Source organism: Caloenas nicobarica, chromosome 11 (genome assembly GCF_036013445.1).
Source record: "Caloenas nicobarica isolate bCalNic1 chromosome 11, bCalNic1.hap1, whole genome shotgun sequence".
Taxonomy (NCBI): Eukaryota; Metazoa; Chordata; class Aves; order Columbiformes; family Columbidae; genus Caloenas; species Caloenas nicobarica.
This window is the reverse complement of record NC_088255.1, coordinates 2,273,399-2,301,095: the sequence shown is the minus strand read 5'-3', so window position 1 is coordinate 2,301,095 and position 27,697 is coordinate 2,273,399. Positions and strand designations below refer to the sequence as shown.

At 41.9% G+C, this 27,697-nt stretch overlaps 1 protein-coding gene and 1 long non-coding RNA gene across 7 annotated transcripts; one reads left to right on the top strand and one right to left on the bottom strand.

Moving 5' to 3' along the window:
- Positions 1-209: 209 nt before the first annotated feature.
- LOC135993172 (uncharacterized) lies at positions 210-1,130 on the bottom strand. The gene is made up of 3 exons (XR_010606825.1): positions 970-1,130; positions 645-824; positions 210-566 (listed from the first exon to the last, which is right to left on the bottom strand). It is a non-coding gene; the product is annotated as an uncharacterized LOC135993172 (long non-coding RNA).
- Positions 1,131-1,165: 35 nt separating this feature from the next.
- PTPDC1 (protein tyrosine phosphatase domain containing 1) lies at positions 1,166-25,814 on the top strand. 6 transcript variants are annotated; one of them, XM_065642577.1, is made up of 11 exons: positions 1,166-1,218; positions 2,374-2,497; positions 13,030-13,122; positions 15,844-16,015; positions 16,801-16,881; positions 17,102-17,220; positions 17,829-17,966; positions 18,633-19,825; positions 20,549-20,734; positions 24,147-24,257; positions 25,070-25,814. In XM_065642577.1, the coding sequence occupies exons 3-11, from the start codon at positions 13,038-13,040 to the stop codon at positions 25,184-25,186; spliced, it is 2,202 nt and encodes a 733-aa protein (XP_065498649.1). In that variant the 5' UTR covers positions 1,166-1,218; positions 2,374-2,497; positions 13,030-13,037; the 3' UTR covers positions 25,187-25,814. The 6 variants fall into 6 exon arrangements, with proteins under 6 accessions (XP_065498649.1, XP_065498647.1, XP_065498648.1 ...); XM_065642575.1 differs by having other exon boundaries at positions 18,633-19,840; XM_065642576.1 differs by lacking the exon at positions 2,374-2,497 and having other exon boundaries at positions 1,196-1,218; positions 18,633-19,840.
- Positions 25,815-27,697: the final 1,883 nt, after the last annotated feature.

Below are 27,697 nucleotides of genomic sequence, written 5' to 3'. Positions count from 1 at the left end.
TTAATCAGGAACTGTATATTCAACTCTAGTATCAAAATAAGCCATTACAAACCTATTCTACTTTGTGTCCAAGACCTTCTGCGCCTGTTGAAGATGCTAAAAAAAACTTTAACTAAGCCTCTCAAACTGATGTCCGTTTGGCACAGAATCATCACCAACGCTAAGCCTCTCAATGAGTGAGACATAACGGAACCAACAGAGCAGCTGTAGGGCACAATTTACCCAAAAGACACCACATTTTGAAAATTTTCAGTGACACCCCAAACTTGAACGACTAAGAAGGAGCAGTGATTCACGATGATGCTCAAACCATTTAATTATGCTGTGTCAGTGAATTTATTCGCTGCGGTTCGGTGTATTTCTGAGCACACGGCAGCTCTGGGATGCCCGAGCCCCGGCTCCCGGCCCGGGCAGAGGCGGCTGAGGGGACACGGGCCCCTTGCGCATCTCTGATCAGGAAGAAAATGAACATCGAGTCACCTTTGATTCCGTGCGGTCACGCTGCAGCGCCCAGGAGGCGGCACGCTGCGACAAGAGGGGTACCAGCTGCTCCTCAGCCATCTCTCCTAGAATCATAGGATGTCCTGAGCTGGAAGGGACCACAGGAGCAGAGTCCAGCTCCCGTCCCTGCAATGACACCCCACCGGTCACCCCGTGGGTCTGAGGACGTTGTCCAGTCTCTTCTTGAACGCTGTCAGGTTGGGGCCGGGACACCTCCCTGGGGAGCCTGTTCCAGTGTCCAGCACCTCTGGGTGAAGAACCTTTTCCTCACGTCCAACTGCCCCTCCCCGGCACATGTTCCTGCCATTCCCTGGGGTCTGTCCCTGTCACAGAGAGAAGAGCTCAGCCCTGCCCCTCCTGCTCCCCTGCTGGAGCTGCAGCCCCATGAGCTCTGCCCTCAGTCTGCTCTGCTCCAGCTGAACAAACCCAGGGGCTTCAGCCGCTCCTCACACGGCCTCCCCTCCAAACCTTCACCAGCTTCGCGGCCTCCTCTGGGCACTCTCCAGCAGCTTTCTCTCCTTTTCTCCTGTGTCCCCAGCCCCGCACGCAGCGGATGCTCCAGGTGAGGCCGCCCCAGCGCAGCAGGCCCCGGGCCCGGGCTGGCGGGGACGCCCCGGCCGCGCCGCCCCCGCCCGTCGCAGCCGCGCATGCGCCCTCCGCCCGCGCCGCCTCTCCCCACGCCGGGCGGCGGAGCGGCGGCGGAGCGGCGGCAGCCAGGTGGGTCCGGCGCCCTCCCCGCGCCCCTGCGGCCCCGCCGGTCGGGGCCACCGTCCCGCTCAGCCCCTTCTGTCCCGGCCCGGCGGGCTCGTCCCGCTCCCGCCGTCCCCCGGGGCCCGCCCCCGTCGCCATGGCAGCGCGGCACGCCCGGCGGCGGCTCCTCCGCGGGGCCGCGGCCGTTTCCTGCCGCCGCCCCGGCGCCCCCCCGGCTGCCGCCCCGGCGCTCCCCCGGCTGCGCTCAGCACGGAGCAGAGGCACAAAGCAGCTGCTTTTAGCCAGTGACCAAGTCCTCCCGCGGGGCCGCGCCCAGCAGAGGCCCCGGTTAGGAACCGGCCACCCACACGCGCCCCGCGGGGTGAGCGACCCGGCCCCCGCCGCTGTGGAACCCCGGGCAGGGGGCGGGTGATGGGGCTTTGCTCAGTGATCCGGCGGGATTTAACCCCCAGTCTGCCAGGGGACGAGCGCAGGGAGCCCGGCCCCTGGTACCCGCCCTGCAAACGGGCACCCGCTGCAGCAGCGCCCTGTTCCGTAGCAGCTGCACCCCCAAATGCACGGGCAGCCCCTTCGGAGCCGAAAAGACACACACGCACATGGAATATTCTTCAAGCCAAACGCAGGACAGCGATTTTTCAGTGTAGCTGTTAGTGCTTTTGCCGACAGGCTGTAACTGCGCTCTTCGTTAAGAAAAAGAAAGGCTTAGCTGATAGATTAGTAATCTGGATTTAAGTGTTTTTGCACAGCTCCCTTGCTTTGCTTTTCTTAGAAAGAGCCGTGTTTTCAGTTGGCCCGTGCCTCTATTAGTAAAACCGAGCACCACATCTGTAGAGTAATTAATCCCAAAAGAATACATACAAAATAAATTTGAGCATCTGCAATTGTGTGCGGCTTGAAAGCGTTTTTCTATGTATTTTTTTTCATCAATAGTTTATGTGTAACACAAGAAAGACTAAGTAGGTTAGGGAGATGGTCTTCAGGGCCAGGTGCTGTGAGAATATCATCAAAGAGATATAATTAGCGGTGTAATCCTCTCTCAGTGTGTGATTGCTTGGGTGGCAGCATGAGCTGGTCTGGATAGCGTTTCTTCCACATGTTTGAGTAAATGCTTTACTTAATTGTAAAACCAATGATACCATTATGAGTATTTTTTAATAATAGCAGTAAAATCACAAATGAGAGGAGTCCTGAGTAGAAATGCTGAAATCTGACATGGATGAAGCTCGCTGCTGGGAAGGAATGTGCTACAAATATAAAAAGTACGGATCGCAAGTGCTCAGATAAGGTACGAGATTGCTTGTATCTTTTAGTACTAGGTGGCAAATATATTCCCAGTTTCTGGCTATATATTCCCACTTCTCCGGATATTTTCCTGCCATGCTGCAGAAGCTGCCCAGGGCGGCTCTTGCCGGCCTCAAAGTGCTCAGCCAGTTCACCTGTACGGGGTAATTAATACCTGTAACCCCTTAAAACAAGTACATTTCGAAACAAACTCAGTCCTTCCCTGTTGCGGCCATGTATAGTTAAAGACCACGTGCCTAGTTTGAAAGTTCATTGAGTTTCCCTCTGTCCTGGGAAGGATGATTTGGGGTAGCTTGTTAATGTTGTAAATTAGAAAAATATGTAAAAATACACTTACTTCCTCAGTTTTCTATCTACTCTGGAGTATTTCCTGGAGTTAATCCTATCACAGGAACGTGAGGGAGTTACAGCCATCTGCAGCTCTTGGTCTCTGGCCACGTATATTAAATTCCTTTGACCCCTTCGGTTCTTCACTCAAACAATTCCCTGTGTTACAGAGCTTGACCATTTTGTTCCTTAGCAAAAAACACGTGATAAAATGCCTAAAAAGACCGACTACCTTAGGTCTACCTAATTTTCTTAACATTTCCTCTTTACCTAGTCTGCCATTTTTGAACAGTTAAGTTTTATTGCGCGTAAACTCGACAACTGTTCCGCACACCCACAGCAGGTCCCACGTTTCTTAGAAATTCTGTGTACATTAAATGGTGCTTTTGCAACAGTCAGCACAAACTGGCTTATTATATGGTAGCTCTGCGGGAGTTCTAAAATTTATGAAAGAAGGATTTCTTCGTAATTTCTCGGTTTTTCAACAATCCGACATTTGCCAGATATTTCAAAGACTGAGCTACCAACAAAAGTAGATGGTTACTGGACAAGGGCTTTGCAGCCACATGGATACTGCCATGTCATATATTTAGAAAATGAGCTCTCTCACAAATCAGAGCAAGATGGGGTCACTATGGCTCCATGACACCTCTGCTTCCCTTTTTATATGTATATCTAGTTTAACTTGTGATTTTTCTTTCATTTTAGAGCAGTTCTAGGCTATTTTCCTTGGCTTTCAGTTACCTGTTGCATTGCAAGTCCATCGAATGACCAGTCATTAATACTTGATACAATTCTTCAGTTTTAGAACTGTCTTTTGAATTGAAATATTTTTATTACTATGCTGCCTCTGCCTCACATTTCACTATATTTCCATTTTGTCCATTATTGGCAATTTTAACTACCAGTGGAACAAACAGAAAAAGAGGGGCTCTCAGAAAGACAGATGTTGAAGGAGGACAGGGATCACAGGTGGGCTGCTACTCTGGGTTCTCATTAAGCATTTAAACATCTATTTATTTAGACATGTATATTTATCTTACAGCTATAACACTGCTGGTGTCGTTAAGGTCTACCAAAGATAGGCTTTGACCCTGCTTTTGTGATTGATTTGCAGTGGTAGGTACTGCGTTGTGCTTAAGGAACAGAAATACATATATAGATATACACAAATCTGAAAGCAAAACTTAGAAAAAAGTATTTAATAACGTTTCACGAAACCAGAGCATCCCCTGCAGTGGTTCCACACAAGCAACATCCGTTGATTTTTATTATCCAAACTATGAGAAGAGCAAAAAGCAAAAGGTGAAGCTGGAAATGTCCAAAGCGAGCTAGGAATCTAAATACATGGTTTGTACTAAACTAAAATGAACCCTAAAGTAAATTAGGTTTTAGTAAACTTTAAGTTTTAGGATAATTTGATGTTTTGATTCTGTCTATGTATCAATGCGAACAATGCAGTCTAAGCAACAGGCAAAGATTTTAATTGCATCCAGCTCATTATGAGACAATATAGCCAGTTTTCTATCTGCCTAAATTAGTAGGTAAGGTCACAGGACAGGTGGATTTGCTAAGTGCGTGTAAAGTCGCTGTGAGGCAGCCCATGCAGTGCAAGAGAAATAAGCTGCCAGGAGCCAAGTGATCCTGTTCTACTTACCTAAAAAGCTTGTTAGTGTCTTTAAATGGCACAGTTCAACAGAATTTTCCAAAGGATTTGGGATTCTTCATTTTGTGTTAGTAGGAAAATGCCAAGCCTAGAGAGATAAAGATTATTAGTTTAGTCACTAGCATCCCACCTACTCTTTGTATTCTTTCCTTGGAAATGACAAATTATTTCAACCTAATGGTTGACTCCCCCAAAAAATCATCCTCTGTTCGCACAAAGCCTTGTCTTGACAAAATGTGATGACACAGCCTGTTCGAACAAACATGTTTGGCACCAATTCCTGGAACTAGCTAAACTTTGCGGATCACTCGAATAAAACAGTTCTTCAGCTGAATAAACTGCTGTTAATACCAATTGGTACAAATGTAGGAATAGATATGAAGAGCAAGCCAGCAAACCTCTAACAGCTACGAATTGATGGAGCAAAGCAGCAGGCTGTTGCACCGAGAATCCAAACCACCCACGAATTAACCCCCTTCCAGAATCAAATAGGTGAATAGTGTTATTATATTATCCATATGAAAATAAAGGCTTAAGTATGTCAGTGGCGGCTTCTCAAATATGAGCATTTAAAACTTTCACCCAAATAAGTATGCTAGTATTAAGAATTTAATTAATATTTCTTAATTATCCGAAACTGCTCTTTGTTCTTTAGTCAACTAAAAAAAATGCTAACTTCCTCCATTTCCTCCTACAAAACATTTTACCAGATGCTCCATTTGTTTAACCACTTTTTGTGTGCTGACACTTGAAAAATGTGTCCCTTTGCTCATCATTCTTAGACTCCAGTTTCTAGAGCCACTTCTCTAATGACTATGTGACAAACCCAAGAATGTGCAACGTACTATTTTAGTATTTTAGGCTCCACAACCTGCTCAGATTTTTAAGTACTAAGGTACCTTAGTGTGTTTTCCAAAATTGTGTACAAATCTTTTGAAGCCCCATTTTTATTTAAGGATTTTTTTTTCCCACAAACATCCATAAATGATGTGTGCCGTTTAGTAAAATGACTGGGTGCAGTTTAGTTCATGCATGTGAGGCTTTTTGTCTTCGCAAGATTAGTAAGGAGCTAGATGTGTAATTTTAAGGACTACCTTGCTAATTTGTCTCTGTGCTCAGTAAATTAATTTTTCTGTAGTTGTAGAATAGTAGTTGTATTCTTCTTCCTTCTGATTTTTATGAGCAGTATACAGCAAAAACCAGTGAAATATGACTACAGAAGTATTTCTGAAAATTAACAAGACCATTTGGTCCTGTTGTATGCTCCGTCTCTATTAGCCAAAATTAAGATGGTGGTTTTGGAATTAATAAGTTTGTTGGCATCAGCCTCGAGTTGCTGTCCTTGCTTGGTTAACACATATCCTGTCCACAGAAGCTTACACAAATGTTTTGTTTCTAAATAATTGTGAGACATTTTTAATGATGAGTAGTGAGCAGCACGTAATTAATGCTAGGATTTTTCATAAGACATGCAGAGAAGCAATGGAAATAGATGAAAACTTTTTTTGGGGGTAATATTTAGTAGTTGACATTTATATTGCATCCTATTTTATTTAACTTGTTTTATTACTTAATTTTAGCTCGTATTTAGACAAATCAACAAAATCTTTGCATCCTTTACATTCAGATGAACTTTTGTTATGTTTTTGAGATACTACTTTTAATGCAGTTAATGTATACTCAATGTAAATACTTCAATGACATTCTGTGCTTTATTAGGTGGGAAATAAAAAGTTTTGTTCAGGTTGTAACCACAGATAACAGTGAAACATTTATCTAGGATCTTTTCATGACATTTCAACATTAATGGATCAGTTTAGCTGTTATTAATGTAACTTCACAATCTTTCTAGGCGTGTGCTTAGTTCTCTGATGCATGTAGACACACACATATATATATATTTACTTGTGGTTGATAAAAGGAAAATGAGGTGAGCAGAAAAAAAAGGAGATGGAAGATTCAGTTATTAAAACTTGGGGTTGGTGTGGCCTGTTTGCCTCAATCCCTTTAAAATCGGGGCAGATACAGAAGCAGTTTATGGGATGATTATCTGTGTGGTCCGTATGGCACTCCTCATACAGTCTTAGGATAAGAAAAGATAGTTACTGGCTCCTCCCAGATTACCATCACGAATCCAATTAACTTCAGGAAATACCGTGGCAGCATCATTGAGCCTCGCTACTGTAAAATGTGAATTCCCGACAACGTATTTCTTGTGGTTGGTACCGCAACAATGAAGGGGTCAGCGATCACTCATTCTTTTTGTAGGGTAACAGGTAAGGTGTTAAACTGAAATTATTGAAACTCCATGAAAACTCATGTACATTTATTATGCTTTGACTATTTGAGATTTAAAAATAATTCTTCTAATTTGCAGGGTTAATTTTTAAAACTTTTCCACTTCTGAATGCTGTTAAAATGCATTGCTGACAATGTTTCATTCTTCTGTATGTAGTCAGCCTTACAAGTCTGATAGTCTCTTTGTAAACATGATATTCGTGATCAAGAGTATCTGAGTCACCGGTTTTGTTTGTAGAACAGTTAATATATTCATTTTACACCATTTCCTTTACAATTATCGATAGTAATTACTGGCTTCCAGCCTATTCTAGGTAGTTTAAAATAACTTGATAACTATTGCATTAACACTATCACAGAAGGCTGATGTGACTTAAATAACATGAATCAAGTCAATTTATAGACCTGTCCATCAGTTTAGCTTGCAGTTTCTTGCTATTTCTGTAAAAAAAAAATCTATGAGTAGCAAATAGTGAATCACCAGACCAACACCTACATAATCATCTAACGAATTATATTCTTTTGTCTCTTTTGTACGTGAAAGTAGTTACAGTGCTTTGTAAATATAACATTTAATGATTAAATGACATTCACCTTCTAGTAAAACGGATGGTGAGGACTTTTTTCCCAAAGGGGAAAGAACACATATAGAAACAACAAATCAGTTCTGGTTATGGTCCCAGTGAAATCACTGGAGTTTTACAATAGCTGTAGTATTGTTCTGCTGTGTAAATTACATATAACTAAACTACAACTTTTTTTTTTTTTTTAAATGATTACCTTGCCTTCTCTTTGTCCTATATCTATGTGTTTATTTTCTTTTTACTTTCTTTTTTTTTTTTTTTGGTGTTTGCTCATAGGTAGTGAACATTTCACATTTGAAATAAGCCCAGGGAATTGAGGTGTGTGCCTGCCGAAATGTGCGCTCAACGCTAAAACTGCCTTCAAGCCTTTGGTTAATTGTAGCTCAAGTATTTGTGAAATATCTACAACCAGCGAACTTTTTTTACTGATCTATACCTTAGAACAACAAACTTTGCATTTTGTTCCATTCGTAGTAAGTTTAACAAAAACCAGTTAGCTACAAGTTTTACAAAATTTTAGCACTAAGTGCTCTGTTATTTCTGACACTGTTAAATTTAGATAGTCTGTTGTAATTTAAAACACGGTTTCATTTACCAGTGCTTCCTGGAGAAGTGACTAATTGTGTCTCAGCAAATTTAGAAGATTCTTCTGTTAAAAAGTCTCATGATCTGCCAATCTTAAAACATCAGCCTTAATTTAGAGACCAAGTAGTAGCTCTTAGCCACTTCATTAAATAGAAAGTCCTCCTTACACTATCATATTTTTGCTTGGTCTTAGTTATCTAAGTTATCTTTAGTTATAATCTATCTAAAACATCTTAATTAGTGCAGTTTGCTGAACTTTGCATTTTGGCCATGATACTTTATTCCGTAAGATCTTATGTTTAGCCAAGTGCCCTGTTGACTTCTTGGGACGGCTCACAAACGCAAAGCTGCTCAGGATAAGTACCTGTAGAATCAGGCCACGGAGGGAATTTTAGCGGTGTTACCTGAGTGCTTAGGTACTGAGCTAACGCGGCCCGTACCTGTGTCTGTGCTCCACCGTGTTCCTTTAAAAAATTGGCTACGGGGTAGTTACTTACACGTTTGCAACAGGGAGCGAACAACTCACTTTAGAAGACAAGAAAATAGTGAAAACAACCTTCCTGATTTTATGTGACAGGCATAAGCATCAGCACTTGCCTGTTGTATTAATATATTTGAGGTGTAAATTAGCTTTTCTTATGCACTGATATTTTACAATTGAAAGCTTATCTAAGATTTTCTCATGTTAATATGTTAATAAGTGAGCAAAGTCTTTCAAAATGCATGATCTGCTGTTGTATTCTCCTTTACCAAATCCACGTGAATCGGAGAGATGGGACCTTGCTGTTCATAGTTGCACAGAAATGCAGTGGGAACTTTCCAATGGGATTAGTGTTTGTGCCAGCAGCTGAGCTGCCCCAGCTGGAATCATTCCAGTCTGGAAAACAAGCTCTTCTCTCTGTTTTGAAAACATGTCCTGCAGTAAAAGGTAGTAATTGCATCTATTAAATAACCATCTTAATTGCTAAGGTAGAGTGAGACCAGCATCTTCTCGTCTCATCACTTTTTGGCTATATAATTGTTTTCTGGCTGCTAAAACATTAGGCATTGCTCCTTTCTCGTGTTTCATTCTGGAGCAAAAATTCAGCCCAGTGACTGGAAGCCACTGATTTCCAGATCCTGAAGGACTAGAAAGGAATCTTCCTTGTTATGAGGCAAAGTGATGCTTAAGCTGGTTGCTCATTTTGTAACCCCACGGCTCGTTTGCTGCGTCCATGCTGCAGCCTGTGCCCGTGAACCACTAAGACAGGGGGCCAGGATGCTCTTAGTCAGCCTGCCCAGCAGTTATTAATAGTTCAGAACCTCTTTCCTCCTGGATCCCCGATCTCCCAGCTGTCCCACTTGCTGTGTGGCACTTTGCTGCTCACCCTGTCACTTCACAAAGAGAAGTGCTTTTATTGCAGAGGAAATGGAGGTGGACAAGAGGCCGCCTGACTCCTGAAAAGTGGAAGCAGATCTCACCTGACAGCGCAGCATGCCCATGCCGTTCCTCTGCAAGAAAACCGCCTCTGCATGTGTGAATCACAGAATCCCAGAATGTCAGGCGTTGGAAGGGACCTCGAAAGCTCATCCAGTCCAATCCCCCGCCGGAGCAGGAACACCCAGATGAGGTTACACAGGAAGGTGTCCAGGCGGGTTGGAATGTCTGCAGAGAAGGAGACTCCACAACCTCCCCGGGCAGCCTGGGCCAGGCTCTGGCACCCTCACCATGATGAAGTTTCTTCTCATATTCAAGTGGCACCTCCTGTGTTCCAGTTTGTACCCATTGCCCCTTGTCCTATCACCGGTTGTCACCCAGAAGAGCCTGGCTCCATCCTCCTGACGCTCCCCCTTTCCATATTGATCACCATGAATGAGGTCAGCCCTCAGTCTCCTCCTCTCCAGCTCCAGAGCCCCAGCTCCTCAGCCTTTCCTCACACGGGAGATGCTCCACTCCCTTCAGCATCTTCGTGGCTGCGCTGGACTCTCTCCAGCAGTTCCCTGGCCACTGTCATGTTACTGAATGCAACAAGTGAACAAAAAATGCTATATCCCTTCTGTTAGGAATCGATATGCTCAAAAGTGGAACCCCCCCCCCGCCTCAAAAATACATGCAGACATCAAAACAAGTACAACATCCATACCTGGAGGGGACCTCCTGAAATATCCCCCTTAGTGCTTGACATGGTGCATCATGATTTCAAGAGAGCCTTGTTTCCTTGGACGACGTGTTACTGCCATTTACTCCTGCCAGCCAACAATGCGGGCATTGTTTTTACTACATTTTGGTTTCATTAGCTGCGTAGTTTGTGCACGCTTCGTGACGTTGCTTCCTGTGATAGAACAGGAGATAGAACATCACCTGAGACACTGTTCCACTTCTGCAATTGGGAAACGGGGATTAAGAGACCAGCGTCTTTGCTGTCATGGCAATAGAAGTGCAGCCCCGGATAACGGAGCGGATCTGGTTAAGCGGGGTCACGGTTCCCACAGGGCACGTGACTCCAACAGCTGGTAATGAACGTGACCTGAGATAACGCGCCAGGCTGGTTTTTTCCCCAGCATCTCTCAAGTGTTCCTGTAATGAACAAAATACTGAAGAGGACCTTTTAAAAACTAAGAATATACGGTACAAAGAAGAATCGGGAGGGAGTTGTTTCTCTTACCCAAGCACTATATTTGCTTTTACTGCTTTTTATCTATGCGGGAATGGAATGCACCTCTCTGGTAACATCAACACTGAAATATTGCCGCCTGTCCCAAATGACAACATTTTACAGCTGTTTGAGGGAGTGTAATACAGTAAAGTTATTTATTTCCACCATCTTTTTTTTTTTTCGGAAATAAATATAAGGGAATTGCTCACATTGGTCACACTGTGGGATTTAAAACACCTGTCAGGAAGTGAATTTAGCAAACTGAAAGGTACGCAGACAAACCCTTGAAGTCGGTTGGAACTGCCCGGTTATACAGAACAGGAAATATGGATTTGGTGTATCTTCTGAAATAAAATTAAGGGAATATTAAGCAAAGGAATATTAAGGGAATATTAAGCATAAGGAAAATTAAGCAAATAAACACATTGTTCACCTCTGCCGTTTAAAACCATCTTGCCAGTATTTTAGTATTTTGTGATACTGTAGGTATATTATCTTCTGCATTAATGTCCATCTCTTCCCTTTTCAGTTAAGAATCCCTGTCAGCCCGAATTGTGGTTTAAAAAAAAATTATATTTCATTTTTTCTAACACTCGACTACAAGGAAATAGGAAAACTAAATAGTCCTAGTGGTGATGATTCTGCTGCCCATATTATGAGATGTTTTTTTCAAATGTTTGTATGTTTTCTGGACAAATTATTCAGATTTTTTTGAGATAACTTTCTGAGAAATACAAACCAACAATTTTTGTTAATTCAACTCTAAAAAGAATTCCTGGGGATGAAATAAAGTTATTTCCCTTACTGATTTCAAAGTCCACTGGAAAAAAAAATAGACATTTTGGAGCTTCTCCAAATAGAATGCAATTATATACAAGTATTCCTGTCTATTTATTAAGGAATTGACTTAAATTGACACAGTCAGATGGTCAAGTAGCTGAGTAGAAAATGCTCCAGATACCCTTTAATCTTTATTAAGATGCATTTTAATTCATATCCTTATTACTATAATTACATTAGAAATGCATTTCTGAGCATCGCTGAAGTTTCAAAAGGCTTTTTGGCTTTCACAAGCAAATGGAATTCTCATCTTTTTGGGGCAAGTGATACTGTGCTATTAAAGAGTTATTAATGTGTGTGTATATTCTGTTCCCACCTTTAAGCACCTTGAAAAGGACAGAGCTGCACTAGGTGGCTCTGATGCAGAATAAAGTCCACTAGCGTTGTTGGAAGAATAATTTCAATTTAATCAAGTATGTGGTAGATAATGTAATATCCGAATGAATGAAATTCTATTTGAGTCTATTTAAATATTTATTTTGAAAACAATTATGCAGGATTGTAGATTAAAGGTGGACAATGAACAGCAAGCAGTTAACACCACACTTCAACACAGCACAGGACTGTTACACCACCTAATCCTTACTATGCCTATTTTTTTGGTGGGTTTTTTTTTAGCAAATCTGTCTTTTCAAACACTGTTTATGCTGCTGAATCCTGATATTGGTTTTGCAGAATTTGGGACCTAGGGTTTGTCTGTTTAGAAAAGTTTCAAGAGTTACACATGCAGCAGAGACATATTTAGTTTGGTGGAAAAAAAGCTTTTTTGTTATGCTTGCAACTATTTTCCTGTATAGATAAGAAAACCAGAATGATATGCTGGGTAACAATTTCCACTCAGCACCTTGTAAATGGTTTATTTAAATATCACAGGGACTGATTAATAGGTTCACATTCACAGCTTTCCTTTAGCTTTTTAGGTCTTCAGAACAGGACTTACCATCTATCAGAAATTATAGTAAAGCATGAGAAAAACCTTTTTTCTGCGTAGACAGACTCTTGTGTCCAGTTTTCTTGTTAGAGGAGAATCTTCATATACACGACTTCAAACTTACCAACAGGCTAAAAGCAAGGAACGGAGGGAAGAGAGCAGAGAAAGCGTATAACTTGCGGACGGTCTGTTTGGCAAGTATCAACTAAAATTATAAATGGCATGATCTGGAAATTGAGCTGCCATCGTGATATTATTAGCTTTGCTGCAACTGCCTCTTGCAAGATTTCAGTTCGAGATGTTGTACGTTCGCTTTTAAGGATTGGAGAAAATCAAGATGGCAGTACATTAAATGCTTTTAGTTGAGTGATTCCTGCCCGTATAAAACACACACTTATAAAGTACATAATTAGCCAAACTCCAGAGCCAGAAACACACAGTCGACTAAACTTTTTAATTGCTAGAACAAGCAGTGAAGCTGTTGAATTTTAAGATGACTGCACAGCAAAAAGAAAGTACAGTCCATGTCCGACTGCTCAAATCTCAAGCCTTTGACAACTCTATAACCAGGTGCCAGCTATTCAGCTTTATTTTGCATTTTTGAGCTTCTGTTGTAGCTTTTCAATGAACATATTACTGTTTCAACAGGTACTGCGATGGCTGCAGGAGTTTTGCTGCAAAATGAACTGCCGTATTCTTCGTTGCTAGAGAGCAGTCTGTATCTTGCAAATATGAGTTCAGGTAATAATTTTTCTCTGATACACCATTCATAAAAAGTGCTTAGAGAAATTCTGGAAAAAAAAATGTTTTCCGTAGAAAATTAAAAACCCCAGAAATATTATCCCCAGTTATAAAATGTCTGTGACAAAACCGAGCTGCACTGCTTTATCACCACCACAATGCGTTAATATGTTGAGCTTTTCTGCAATTTTCATATTGTCAGTGCTCTTAGCTGAAGAAACAATGTGATTTTTGTGTTCAGAAACTGCCTAGCTCTCTGAAAATACACGCTTTCAACAATCTCCCCTTTCTAATAAAGTATTTAAACCCTTATGGGATGTAATTCTTTCTTACTGTTTTGGGTGAGTACCTGCAAATCTCGCTAGATTCAACAGGAAAATAATGATGTGCAGCATTTTATGTTGCTCATTTCTGGCTCCGCTATAGTTAGTTATATCCCGAAGAAAAGCTTATGGGAAAAGAGAAAAACAATTAAATATAAGAAAGCAATGTAATTAATTAGAAAACATTTTTCATATTTGCCGGGTATAGGTAGCACTTGAAATAGCCTTTTTCATCTCCTTCCTTTCTCTTCCACCCAACCCCTAAAATACACATTTAAATATTTCCTCACCTCTTGATATCAGCTTTGTTGTTGAATTGGAACAGTCAGAGTTTTGAGACAACAGCTAAGAGAATCAGCTTTAACATTTTCCCTTTCTCATATGACATCACTACTGATGTTTCAGGACTGGTACCCACAGCAAACCTTCCCATGTCTCCTTAGGACCTGGGGTGCAGGATTCAAAATTCAGCCGCTCAATTCCTATTCAGTAGCTAGAAGAAACAGTAGATTTTTGCCTAATGAATTTTTATCAGAAGAGCGCTTTCTCTTGTGCAGGCTTCTCTGTAAGAGTTGCTGTTTTCGTAGTACAAAAAGAAACATCAGACACAGACCGATGATGGTATCCACAGGAAAATGCAATGGGATTAATTTTGCTTATCGCACAAACCTATGGTGAGGTTTTTTAATATCCCAAGTTTCTCTCTTTTTAACATGCAGTCTAATGCGCAGACAGTGGGATGACAAAGTTTTTTTAGCATTGCCATAGTCTGTTCTCCATACAGTTGCATCATATTTTTGTGCTTTTGAGAGCGTTGCAATCTCTCTGGCCAGCTCATTCTCCTTAGCACGCTGGGAGCAAAGTGGGAGGCAATTTGCCACCTAATATCTACCTTCAAAAGCCTAAAGCACTCAACTGATACATCTCCTCCTCCCCATAATCTGTTTTATCTCAGTCTGTAGGGCTAACAGCTTTGCTTAGTAAAAAAGCTGCGCCCTGAAAAAAACCAGGCCTTTTGTTTTGAATAACAAATTGTGTTTTGTTAGAAGATGTGAATGGTCCAGAGCGAACAGTCTGCGATTCATCATGTACTGAACCCTTGCAGTAGGAACACACTAATCCCAATCATTATAGAGCTAATGATGCATTTTGGAGCAACTAAGTGGAGGAGGAGAGGTGGTTGTGGAATGTTAAACCAAGAGGTGGGGGAGTATAATGTACTGACTTACAGATTTCTCAGGAAGCAGAGCCTCCAGCTACATTTTGATTGTTCTTTTGAATCTCGTATTTTGCGTCTGCGCGAGTTCTGAATGCACGTTATTGACGGCCGCCTAAATACCCACATTGTTTACGGAAACCGCTTGGGTCGCTCCCTCTCCATTTTCAAAACGATCTGCTTGAAACGCCAACTATTCGCATCAAGCAGCGGGCACGCTTTGTCCCACACAGGGGAGACGGCTGGTGGCAGCGCCCTCCCCGCAGGTTTCTATGGCGACAGCATCGCTGAAGGATGCGCGGGAGGATGCGCTCCCGCAACTCCGCGCTGAGCAACTTGGCTGTGCCAGCAGCGCGTCCCCAGCGCCCGTCCCGGCCGCTCCCGGCGGCTGCCCAGCCATGCAGGGTTCTCCCCGCCGCCGCTCGGCAGTGAGCATTTTTAGCAACTTTTTCCAGGGTCGGAGGCATTCTTCTTCCGATCCCCTTCTCCGCATCCTCCAGAGGCGCCGAAGCTCGGCTGTGGAGGTGCTCTCGTCGTCGACTCACCGGGTTATGGTGGCGGTATCGTCGCTGAGCCCCGAGGAGCTGGATGCAACTTTTCCTGATAAAAAAAGTAAAGTACTTTCCACTGTTGGCAGTTCTGGGTATTTTCTTGGTATTAAATTAATATACTTTTGTTCTGTTAACTATATTTTGTAGGTATGCATAAAATACTGGGTTTGGTTTTTTTTCCTGTATTTTATATTTTGCTCACTGATTCCTTAATCAAGGATAAATATATGCTTTTCACTCTAACAGCTCAGTTATAAAGGACTGATAAAACAGAAGCACACATTCACACATACACCAAGTATATAATAATTTATATACTAATATATATATATACTAATATATTTTCGATTTCAGGTGGAAGAGGACCGTGACTGGTTTTTTTGTTATCACACACCTCTAACTTCATCGGAAAAACCCAAGTTACAGTGAGAAAAAACAACTTCTGCAGCAATGCAATTTTCCTCCCTCAGAATCCTTACTTCAAGCCTGCGTTGAAAAACGAGCCTTCAATATATATCCCATATATTTGTGCTGTTTGCAGCTTCATCGATTTAAGGTCAAACCGATACTTTTAAGGTGGAGGTGAATTTCTAAGCTTCCTTACTAAATCTGGTTTTTGCCTGTGTTCTAGGAAGTTCGAGGCGCCCGACGGCGAAATACACGAAAGTGGGGGAGCGGCTGCGCCACGTCATCCCCGGCCACATGCAGTGCTCCATGGCCTGCGGCGGGCGGGCGTGCAAGTACGAGAACCCGGCTCGATGGAGCGGCCAGGAGCAAGCCATCAAAGGGCTCTACTCTTCCTGGTAACAAGCAGCCTTTAGTCTCACTAAATGTACCTGCATCGATTGTATTTATCGAAAGAGAGAAGTCAAAGTAAAATAATGAGCTTTTTTTGGATCGCCTGCCACTGAGTCAAGTATAAAATAAAATAGTTTGATTCAGAATTACGGCTTAGCAGCAAACCATAATGGCCATTGTACATAGCCCACTAAATTTTAGGAGAGAATTCTGTTTACTTATTATTTGGTTTTTAAGTTTGGTTCACATCCAAAAGAATAAATATCTATCTCTCATGGATTACAAGAAACCTTTTCTGGGTTCTAGACAGTTCTTGCAATGGTTAAAGTAGGTATGAATTGAAATGTGTTCATAATAGAATTTAAAAGTAAAAGTGAAATAGGGTAAGGTACGCAATCAAAAGCATATTCATATACAGTAATATTCACATGAAATGCATCTCTACTGATCTTCTTGTAGTGGCAAATGCTATTCCGAAGCATAGAAACCTTAACGGGCCAAAGAGAGGTCTGAGTCCAGATTTCTATTCGAATGAATTTTTTTAATATGTTTATTGACCTGGCCTTTGAACACTTCCAGTAATGGTCTTTTGATATGACATGTCTGCGTCAGCTTAACAGGATTTATTAGTAGCGATACATGATAGTACAATTTTTTGAAAAATCATTTCTAGTTAATCAGCAAGATATTTCTGTCTTTCTTGAAAATAACATGGTGTTCTTATTTTGGTAGATTCATATCCATGAAATTATTAACAACAACATTATTATCTACTTTTCTAATTTCTCAGGATAACAGATAACATACTGGCTATGGCTCGACCCTCAACAGAATTAATTGAAAAATACAACATTATTGAACAGTTTGAAAGGTAACAAATTTAATCATTATATCTTGTAAGTATTACTAAAGTAACTCTTGATCTATTTTCTTTTTCAACTTTGATTTGGATTGTTGATAAAGATCCTTTCATTTTAATAATGTACAGGTAAAGATCTATTCTCCATTAAGAATAAATGTGTTTCAGAAAATATGGTATAGTTAGATCCTGGCTGAATATAATACTTTGACTCATCTATTCCTTCCTTAAGATGTGGCATAAAAACCATAATTAACCTTCAGCGTCCTGGGGAGCACGCGAGCTGTGGGAATCCACTGGAACAAGAAAGCGGCTTCACGTACCTTCCTGAAGCTTTCATGGAGGCTGGAAGTAAGTTCACTCCTGCTGTTCCTCCTTAATTATTGATTTTGGCACTTAAAGACGTTTTCACTTGAATTCTCATGTGTTAAAAGCAGCTGTATAAGAAATATATAAAATGTGAACGATGTTTCAAATTCTGGTACAATTCATGTTTCCTTATCTAGATGGTAAAAGGTTATTTCATTTAAGGGCACATGTATTGTCAATACTTTTATATTTTTATATTATGGTGAGATGAGAAAAAGCGCCTCTCTGTAAGAAACAGCTTTTGACTGAAGAAGTGCTTTCATTTCTAAAAAGAAAAAGAAATTACCCTCTACCTATATATAGCTCAGTAATTTTTGTATGAGTCACTCAGTTTTGTTACACCTTTAATGTTCTAGCTGAACTTTAGTTTGACAAATCTTTGCTACCTTCATGTATTTATCAAATTTCAGTAGCAAGCGTACTCTGAAATGGGAAAAATAGTCCCTTGCAAGCAATATGTAGTCAGATTCTAAGATCCATTAAGCAATTTTATTACTATCATTTATTATTAGTCATCTCTCCGCTGCATATAGGACTGAAAATTTCACATTCAGTATGACAGAAAATAACTCTCTCCCCTTTTATTTCAGTTTATTTTTATAACTTTGGATGGAAGGACTATGGAGTGGCATCTCTCACTACCATACTTGATATGGTGAAAGTCATGGCTTTTGCGCTGCAGGAAGGGAGGGTCGCCGTCCATTGTCATGCAGGACTTGGTCGGACAGGTATGTGCTCTACTGCAAGATCAACAGAATTGTTTTTCTACAAATGCAAAACAATCTCTGGTTATAAACTATTAATTGTTCGTTTAGATTCTATACCGTTGTGAGATATACATCTATAAAACGGTTAAAAATGCTAAATGAATTTGTGAAAATTATTTGAATGGCAGGAGGGGATCAGTTTTAGTATGTTAAAAACAGTAACCTGTAAGGTTAGAAAATTTTTTTGTCTGTGTAATAATTTCCTGTTACATTTAAGTGGAACAGCTGGGAAAAATTAACCCAGTACACTTTCATTTTCCAGTATTTATCGCTTGTTTACAAACCCGCCGGTCATTGTCAGATCAGGTAGATTTGGTGGAGCGGCTAAAATTTCATTTACTTCCGTGTGCCGATGTCCTTGCTGGAGAAGCCGCCATCGCTCCTGTGGTCACACATGGTGGAACTCTGCGAGATGCTGCAGTCAGGAACCAGCTCTCCCTGGAAGTGTAGAGAGAATGGGTTGGACCATTTTGTGGTCCAACAAATGCAACTGTACCTACCTAACAGCGTCATGTGATAGCGGGCATAAAGCCTGGATCTTTCCCTATATTTTTATCCTATAGTTCCACCGCCTATTTGTTTTAGTCTGATAGTTCTTCAGCTAATGCTTGTTTTTATATTTTCCAGGTGTTCTAATAGCTTGCTACTTAGTTTTTGCAACAAGAATGAGTGCTGATCAAGCAATTCTTTTCGTCAGAGCAAAAAGGCCTAATTCTATTCAGACTAGGGGGCAGTTGTTGTGCATCAGAGAGTTCACCCAGTTTTTGGTTCCTCTGAGGAATGTATTTGCGTGCTGCGAGCCCAAGGCGCACACGGTGACACTGTCCCAGTACCTGACCCGTCAGAGACACCTGCTCCATGGTTACGAGAGCAGGCATCTCAAACACGTGCCAAAACTTATTCATCTCGTTTGCAAATTGTTGCTGGACCTGGCTGAAAACAGGCAAGTGATCGAGGCAGAATTGTTGGATATCCCAGATCTCTCAGCTGAAATCGAAAAGACTGTTTCTCAGTTGGTGTCCACGCAGCTCGATAGAGAACTTGCGAGGCAGGACAGTGACACCTCGGAGTCCTCCCACACCCACTCCTCCACTTTTGAGATGCAGGATTCTCTTTTCTCCCTGGGACACGAATGTGATCCTCTCTGGAAAAAAAGGAATGCTCAATGCCTTCAGCCTCTTACCCATCCGAGAAGGCGTCTAAGCTATAGTGAGTCAGATTTAAGGAGAACTGAGTTTCTCTCAGAACAAGGAGAAACCGCATGGACAGTACCTGCTCAGATATTGCTGTGCAACAAACTCAAGCAGAATAGTGGTGAGGAATGTTCTGCCACTAGCGAACAAAAGCCACAGTTGGATTTAAACAAAGAAGCGTTAGTGCGTAATACATGTATGTTCTGGAGTCAAGGTAAATTTAATTTGGATGGACAAAAAGATGGATCCTCACTTTATAACAGAAGGAACTCCACCAAAGAAGTACAACGCAGCAGAACCTTTTCTTCAGGTCTAGCGTCTATCCACAATACCAGGGAACCTGGAACGCCAACGCATAATTTTACCGATGAGACTGGTCGTAGAAAAGACCACAAGACTAACATGTATAGCAGAAGAGTCTATGTCTCTGAGGACTCTGATTCTTCTTCTTCTTCTAAAGTGAACTTTTCCATTGGATGTGAAAGCCAAGGTAGCAAAGATGTGTCAGAGGCAATTCCACACATTGTTCTGCAATCAGAATTAAGTTTGGAAGCCCGAAGAGTTCTGGCAGCAAAAGCGCTTGCAGACATAAATGAATTTCTGGAAGAGGATGAAGTGAAGCAGAAGGTAGAAATGTGGCAGGTAATTTTTCACTCGATTCAATGTTATGGGCTTTGCATATTTCACCTAGGTTAATTCCTAAAATGGCAAAAACGCCACCGTGCGCTTTGAGTGGCACATCGGGACATGGGTTTATACTCTATTTCAGGAAATTATTTTGTTTGTCAGTTATGGGCCAGTTCTTTCAAATGCAAGCAAAATGCACCTACAAATTTTGGTCTCTAACAGGAAATGAGAACATTTTTTTTCTGGTTGTATTCATTCATTTTACTATCTAAGGAAAATTGATGCAATTATCTGTGATTGGCTGCTGGTAGCATGACAGTACTACATATTTTCAGGTAGAGCTGTGTTGTGTTTAGTGAGTGCTTTCCCAGAACTGATCAGAGGATTCTGTGTGTAAAATAATTTAGTAGAAACTTAACTGCTTATCCTCAAAACCAAATCCTCCCAGCAATGTTTGCTTTGAAGTTGGAATCCAAAGCTGCTTTATGTATTCCAGTAGATAACTGGGAGGTTCTGAGCTTCACTGTTATACTTCTGTTTAAAATAATTGCTTGTGTTACTGCTGATTAATATTAACACTTTGGAAAAAAACTAGAAATAATTTCTTTGTAACTCTTAAGTTTTTTTGTTGGAACATAAGCAGCCAAGTACTGCTGTAATCAAAGGGAATGTTAGCAAAAGTAAATAGATGATGCATTTTCAGTTTTGTTTTGTTTTTTTAAGAAAGAACTGAATTCTCGAGATGGAGCTTGGGATAAAATCTGTACCGAGAGAGATCCTTTTATCCTCTGTAGCTTGATGTGGTCCTGGATAGAGCAGCTGAAAGAACCTATTATATCCACAGATGATGTTGACATGCTGGCAAAAAACTGCACAGAATCACAGGATGCACTTTACTTACTGAGAAAGGTAGATATTATATATGTCAGTTTATTCTTTAACTGCCAAGTATATTTTGTTCATGTGTGTCAAACTATTTATTTATGGCCTTTAGGCAAGAGAATTGCACTTTTAAAAAGCAACTTTCATCTCTTTAAAAATCAAAATGAAGATTGTTTTGGTATTGAAGTGTGAGTTGTAATCAATATTATAATGATGAATATTATAAGAAAAATACCAGATACTGTCTTTGAACACTATACAGTAGAAGCTCAAATTCAGCATATTTCCCTGCAAATTCTGCAGTTTGAGATCCAGAGGCAAAGATGAGAAGCATTTTCTCTGTGAGTTGGTGTATGACTTTCGTTACTGTCACATCTGGCAGCTGGGCTTAAGGGTTGTCAGATTTGCTGTGCAAACATCACTTGCTGTGCAAATCCATCAGCTTTGGAAGAGCTGGGGCAAGGAACAGGAAGAATTTGCCACTTCAAAGATTCAGAAGCCAGGCCAGATTCCTTTACATAAGTCAGGCCTTCTGTATTCTGAAATCCCTCTGCAAAGCATTCGACACTGTCCCACGTGACATCTTTGTCTCTAAATTGGAGAGACAGGGATTTGATGGATGGGCCACTCAGTGGATAAGGAATTGGCTGGGTGGTCGCAGTCAAAGAGTTGAGGTCAATGGCTCGATGTCCCAGTGGAGACCAGTGATGAGTGACATTCCTCAGGGGTTGGTATTGGGACGGGCACTGTTTAACATAATTATTGGTGACATTGAGGTGCTGGAGCGAGTTGAGAGAAGGGAACGGAGCTGGGGAAGGGGCTGGAGCACAAGTGTGATGGGAGCGGCTGAGGGAGCTGGGGGTTCAGCTGGAGAACAGGAGCTGAGGGGAGACCTTCTGATCTCTGAACTGCCTGAAAGGAGCTTGGAGCCTGGAGGGGGTTGGTTGCTTCTCCCAAGCAGCAAGTGATAGGACAAGAGGAAACGGCCTCAAGCTGTGCCAGGGGAGGTTTAGATTGGATATTAGGAAAAAATTCTTCCCGGAAAGGGCTGTGGGGCATTGGAACAGGCTGCCCAGGGCAGTGGTGGAGTCACCATCCCTGGAGGGGTTTAAAAGGTGTTTAGGCGAGGTTCTTAGGGACATGGTTTAGTGCTGGAGTTAGGTTATGGTTGGACTTAATGATCCTGAGGGTCTCTTCCAACTGAAATGATTCTATGATTCTATGACAAGGACACCCTCAGCAAGTTTGCTGATGACACCAAGCTGAGTGGGGTGGTCAACATGCTGGAGAGAAGGGACCCATCCAGAGGGACCTTGCCAGGCTGGAGAGGTGGGCCCATGGGAACCTCATGAGGTTCAACAAGGCCAAGTGCAAGGTCCTGCACCTGGGTCGGGGCTATTCAAAGCACAAATACAGGCTGGGCAGAGAATGGATTGAGAGCAGCTCTGAGGAGAAGGACTTGGGGGTGTCAGTTGACAAGAAGCTTAATGTGACCTGGCCATGTGCGCCTGCAGCCCAGAAAGCCAACGGTGTCCAGCTGCGTCCAGCTCTGGAGCCCCCAACATAAGAAGAACATGGACCTGTTGGACAGGGTCCAGAGGAGGCCGTGAAGATGATCCGAGGGCTGGAGCACCTCTGCTATGGAGACAGGCCGAGAGAGGTGGAAGTTGTTCAGCCTGGAGAAGAGAAGGCTCCGAGGAGAGCTTAGAGCAGCCTCCAGTGCCTAAAGGGGACCTACAAGAAAACTGGAGAGGGACATGGGCATGGAGTGACAGAACAAGGGATAAATGCTTTAAACGGCAAGAGGGGAGATTTATATAAGATATAAGGAAGAAATTCTTCACTGTGAGGGTGGTGAGGCTGTGGATGTCCCATCCCTGGAAGGGTTCAAGACCAGGTTGCTCAACTAGAAGGTGTCCCTGCCCATGGCAGCGGGTTGGAACTAGATGGGCGTTAAGGTCCCTTCCAGCCCAAACCATTCTGTGATTCTATAATTCTATAATTCTAGGAAAAACAGGTACTTCTGATCCAAACTATTTAATTGTGCTTTCCCCAAAGGGTTAGATGTGAGGTAAATTAAAAAAGAAAATTCTCTATTCTTGATCTCTTAATTACACAAATTCATATCCTAATTTTTCAGGGTTTCTTCGTTTCTGAAATATTTATGAAGAAAATAGGGTCCCTTTTAACAGCCTCTGGATATCCAAGAATACAGCTTCTAATCAGGTGGTCAGAACTTTCTGTGCAGTCCCCATCTTCATGACAGGACATTCAGAATTCCCAAGTTCATCTAAAAACATCATGTTTCTTCCTGAAGCATTCTTCCACTCTGTCAGAGTTGTAACTTTCTGTTTGTATTAAATAAAAAAATAATTGCTTGACACCTGTTATAAACAAATAGGAAAGAAATAATAATTATGGGAGTTTTAATTTAAAATATTAATTTTATCTTACCTTATTTCAGAGTCACAGAATAGTTGAGTTGGCCTCTGGTTATCTTCTAGTCCAACCACCCTGCTCAAAACAGGTTTCTTGTGTGACAGATGCTCCAGTCCCTTAATCAGCTTTGTGGCACCTCGCTGGACTAGTTCTAATGTGTCAATATCCTTGTACCAAGGAGCCCAGAGCTGGAGCCGGCACTCCAGATGTGTCTCCTCCATTGACCTGCTGGCAACTCTGTCTCTCGCAGCCCAGGATGCTCTTAAGCTGCCTTCACCGCCCGAGCCCGTGCAGCTCACGTTCAGCTTCGTATGCGCTGGGACACCCAGGTTCCTTCCTGCTAATCTGCTCTCCAGCCAGAGAGTCCCCTGTGTGTACTGGTGCATATTTAGCTGCTCTTCCCAGAAATCCCTCAAGTTTTGTTTTAATTTTCACCGTTAAGTGACCTGCCAGCGCGGAGATCTGTCTCCCCTGGGAAAGGGATGGGAAGGAGCAGCCACAAAGGTACTTTCGCCCCTTTCGTGCATCCTTGCTAGCACTGCCCATGTGTCTTTCTGCGAGCTTCCTTTAATGGTGAAGGAGACTTGGTAGGACAGAGAGAGATGCAGATCATCCTATGTTAGTTAAGAGCGCTAAACATGCGTAGTGTTTTGTACTGAAAAGATCAAATCTCGCTTTTTCTATGCCAATTCTTATGAATGCTGCTGCTGCTGTAGGGGACCTTGAAAAATAAGTTCCAGATGCGTGCCTGACCTCCTAGAAATTTCCAGAACAGCTTGTGGTACACGACAAGAGAAGAGTTTCTCCCATCATGACTGAAATAATCATGTAGAGGCTCTTTAGGCTTGTGAAAATTCCCTCCCCAACTCCTACACCCAAAGGTTTCAATACAGGAGGGGGCACAGTCTTATATTGAAACAGCAATTAACAAAAACTGAAAGTTAAATGTTTTTCTTGAAAATATTTCTTCTAATGAGCTGCTGTTCCTCTTACCCACCAGGAGCAGTGTCAGACTATCCTTTGTATTTTACACTGTGTGGTGAACTTGCAAATGCTACCAGCTGATGTGGAGGAGGCCTTACTTGCTCGTGCTATTAAAGCTTTCACTAAGGCAAGTAACCATTTCTCCGTGGCATCATATTTATTTGTTTTAAATCATGAAGGGTGAATCAACAGAGCAGGCCTCTGTGACAGAAGTTACAGTAATTGCTTCACGCGTCGAGTACTCATGCTTATCTATTTCAGAGTTTACATGTTATACTAGTCAGCCTACATTAAGGATGGGAAATATTCTCAATGTAATTAAGTTCTGTCACTACAGCCTTGGTCTTTTAGTCTCATTTATCTATTTCTGGATCGCTGCCAATCCATGGACTTCTTCAAATTAGGGAAAAGATAATTTTTAATTGTTGAGAATAATTAATCACTGGGAGTAGTTTACTGAAGGCTTTGGCAGATTCTGTACTAGTTGGAGTTTTTCCAACAGGTTAAATCGTTTTCTGAAATGACATTGCAATTCAGTTGTGTTTTGGGCTTTTAATATAGGATATGTATAAATAACTTCTGCTTTTGGAATAATTTAATAACAGTGACAGGTTACGCTTACTATTGCTCAGCTCAGAGCTGTTTGCTTCTCAGATTCAGCAGGTGAAATTATTTGCACAGAATGTTCATCATACTACTTCTGAATCTTTTGTAAATCTACAGCTGTGTCATCTGTTAAAACAATCGTGACATTTCTCCTAGTTTTTTGATGTTTGGTCAGTGTAAAATTGAAAATACTTAGCATTAAGTACTCCATCATGAAACACATTGTTCTATACATCTCAAAACTGATTTTTAAAAAAATGTTGGTCGTCTGTTTTGCATTTCACTGTATGATGTCCATGTAACAACTAATCTTAAATTTCTCCCTTTTATTAGACAAGCTTTGATTCTGATAATGGACCGTATGTTTACAATACCCTGAAAAAAGTATTTAAACAAACACTGGAAGAAAAAAGGAAAAGGCTTGACAAAGGAACAGAGAATCCCTCTTGATTTCTGCACAGCTGTGCTGAAGAATTAGACGGGCCTACCAAATTACTTTGCATTTTCCAGCTACTGTATTTTGTGCTATCTGGCATGACTTACCTAACTTTAAGTAATAGTAGTTATTTACAAAGCATTTTACTTTCTTAGATGGAATTGTAGTGACAGTTGTTTTATCTACACGGTTCTAAACAACAGCTCCTGTGTGACTGTACTGTAGCATTTGCTTTCAGGTACTACACTTTTATTTGGTGAACTGTTCTCTTGTTTTCAAATACATTTATTAATTTAGAAGCTGCAAGCAACATTATTTCCAAGTTACACGATTGCCATAAGTTCAGTGCCATGGTACACAAAGGTTTAAGGGACTGAGTTAATATTTATGTATTAAGTATGTTTACATTAATGTTAATTGATTTTACTTTGTAGAAAATAAATGTTGGTTGAACTTATTAAACTCTTTTTCCTTTTAGAAATTTTAAAATAAGACTAAGAGTAATAATGAATGATGGATCTTGAGGTCTACTATTGTCAACAGATAATTTTTTCCTTTAGATCTCTTAAATAGTTGTCACCAACGTGTTTCTAAAAGATGTTGCAGTAGAGAAATACATTAGTTATATTGAGTATTAAGTTACCAAGGCCTTATTTTGTATTTTTTTGTTTAAGGAAGCTTTAAAGTGTTTTTAACACAAAATTGATTGTGGCTTTTAAAGTGCTTTGAATAAGAGTAAAATTTTATCTTATTAGCTAAACTTATAGATCTTTAAGAGAGAAAATAATTATTAAAACTTAATAAGGATATAATTCTGTCTGTACTTATGTTCAGTGAAAACTTGCATAAATAGCTGTAAAATAATAATACTGAAAAAATAATCAATGAAAATCTTACTATCTGCAATACACATCATAGAGGTATTTTTATCTAATAAGACAAATAATTGTGGTATTGTCATAACTGCAGCTTTTGATTACAGCCCTTGGACTCAGACTGGAATGCCAGTTTGCAGGATTAACAGTTTGTTCAGTTTGATATATTTAAGTAGTTAAACAAGAATCTGTCTCTTTTCCAAGTACTTTTATTCATTTCTGTAAATGACTAATATTTAGCTCCAAATACCTAGCACCATTTCCTGGTGTTATACACTCGGAGTGTAGAAACCAGCTCAGGATGGTTTAAACCATTATAATTAACAAGGACTTCCACATATCACTAACTTCAGAAAGATAATCTAATGTCAGGTGTTGGCATTTGAAAACTTACCTTCATGCAGTCCCAATAATAGATATTGTGGAATTGGGTTCTCTTTTTTTAGTATTTTTTTTGGTTCACTGACAAATGCACTTGTAATTTTGGCCAAACTGGCCACCCCATCTCATTGCTTTTAAACTAAAGGAGGGGAGATTCAGACTGGACATGAGGAAAACATTTTTGTGAGGATTTGGTGAAACACTGTCCCAGGTTTCCCAGAGAGGTGGTACATGCCCCATCCCTGGAGACTTTCAAGACCAATAGTCACTCTAGCCTGGGGTCCCTGGCCTGTGGGTGAAGCCCAGGATGGCAGGTGGGAGCAAGGCCAGCAGGGGAGAATTCCCCGAGTGCTCTCCCGAGACACCGTGATCTACAGCACCGATGTTGTGAGCGGTGGAGGGGCCGGTGAGCTCTTGGCCGGCTCTGGCTGCTCTGACACACCCTGTACAGGCCCCGTGCAACAGCTCTTGAGGAGAGGATGGACCAACATACGGCCCCTGGGGGCTTCCCTCCCGGGAGAGCTCTGGCGCACAGAGGAAGCCTCGCAGAGCACTGGAGGGAACAACCAGCACCCACACTGCCCGGGGAGAAGCGTTAAAACCGTTTGCCCCTCAACACTGTGACAGGCAAAAGCGACGGCCATCTTAGGCAAGGCCTCAGGACGAACCCCAGGCCCAGCCTGCCTTTAGCCTAAGAAGCCCCGGGCTGCTGCTGTACAGTAACAGGGGGCTCAGCACCCAGATGTGCAGATACTTTGCAGCACCCCAAGGGGTGATGGCCTTGGCCTGTCCATTAGGACCCATCAAGGGCCTATTAATTCCTGAGGGCCTTTGTTGTGCCTCCAGTACATTTGCTTGTCGGGCTCATATCCTTAGAGGTGCTCTGGATGGCTTCCCTCTTTTCCTGGGTATCCCATTTGACAAGCTCCACGGCCAGATGACCCCGCTGCTACAAACGTTGCCTCACCCCACAGACCCTCACCATTCCGTGCGACTGCCCAGGCCGGGCTCCTGTCACCACCTCCCGCACCGTGTGTCGGTCAGATTGGTGTCACTGTCTGTTTCAGGCCATGGCCATGGGCTCCCCCAGCTCCTGGTGGTCCCACCGCTGCTGGGGGGAGCCCCGAGCCCGCCTCCTGCCGACCCCGAGGGGATCCAGGGCTGTGCCTGGGGGTTGATTTTGGTACCGCCAGGACACATGTGCAACAAATCAGTCCCTTTTATTCGGGGGACTGTGGGGACGGTGGATGTTCCCGTCATCAGCGCTAT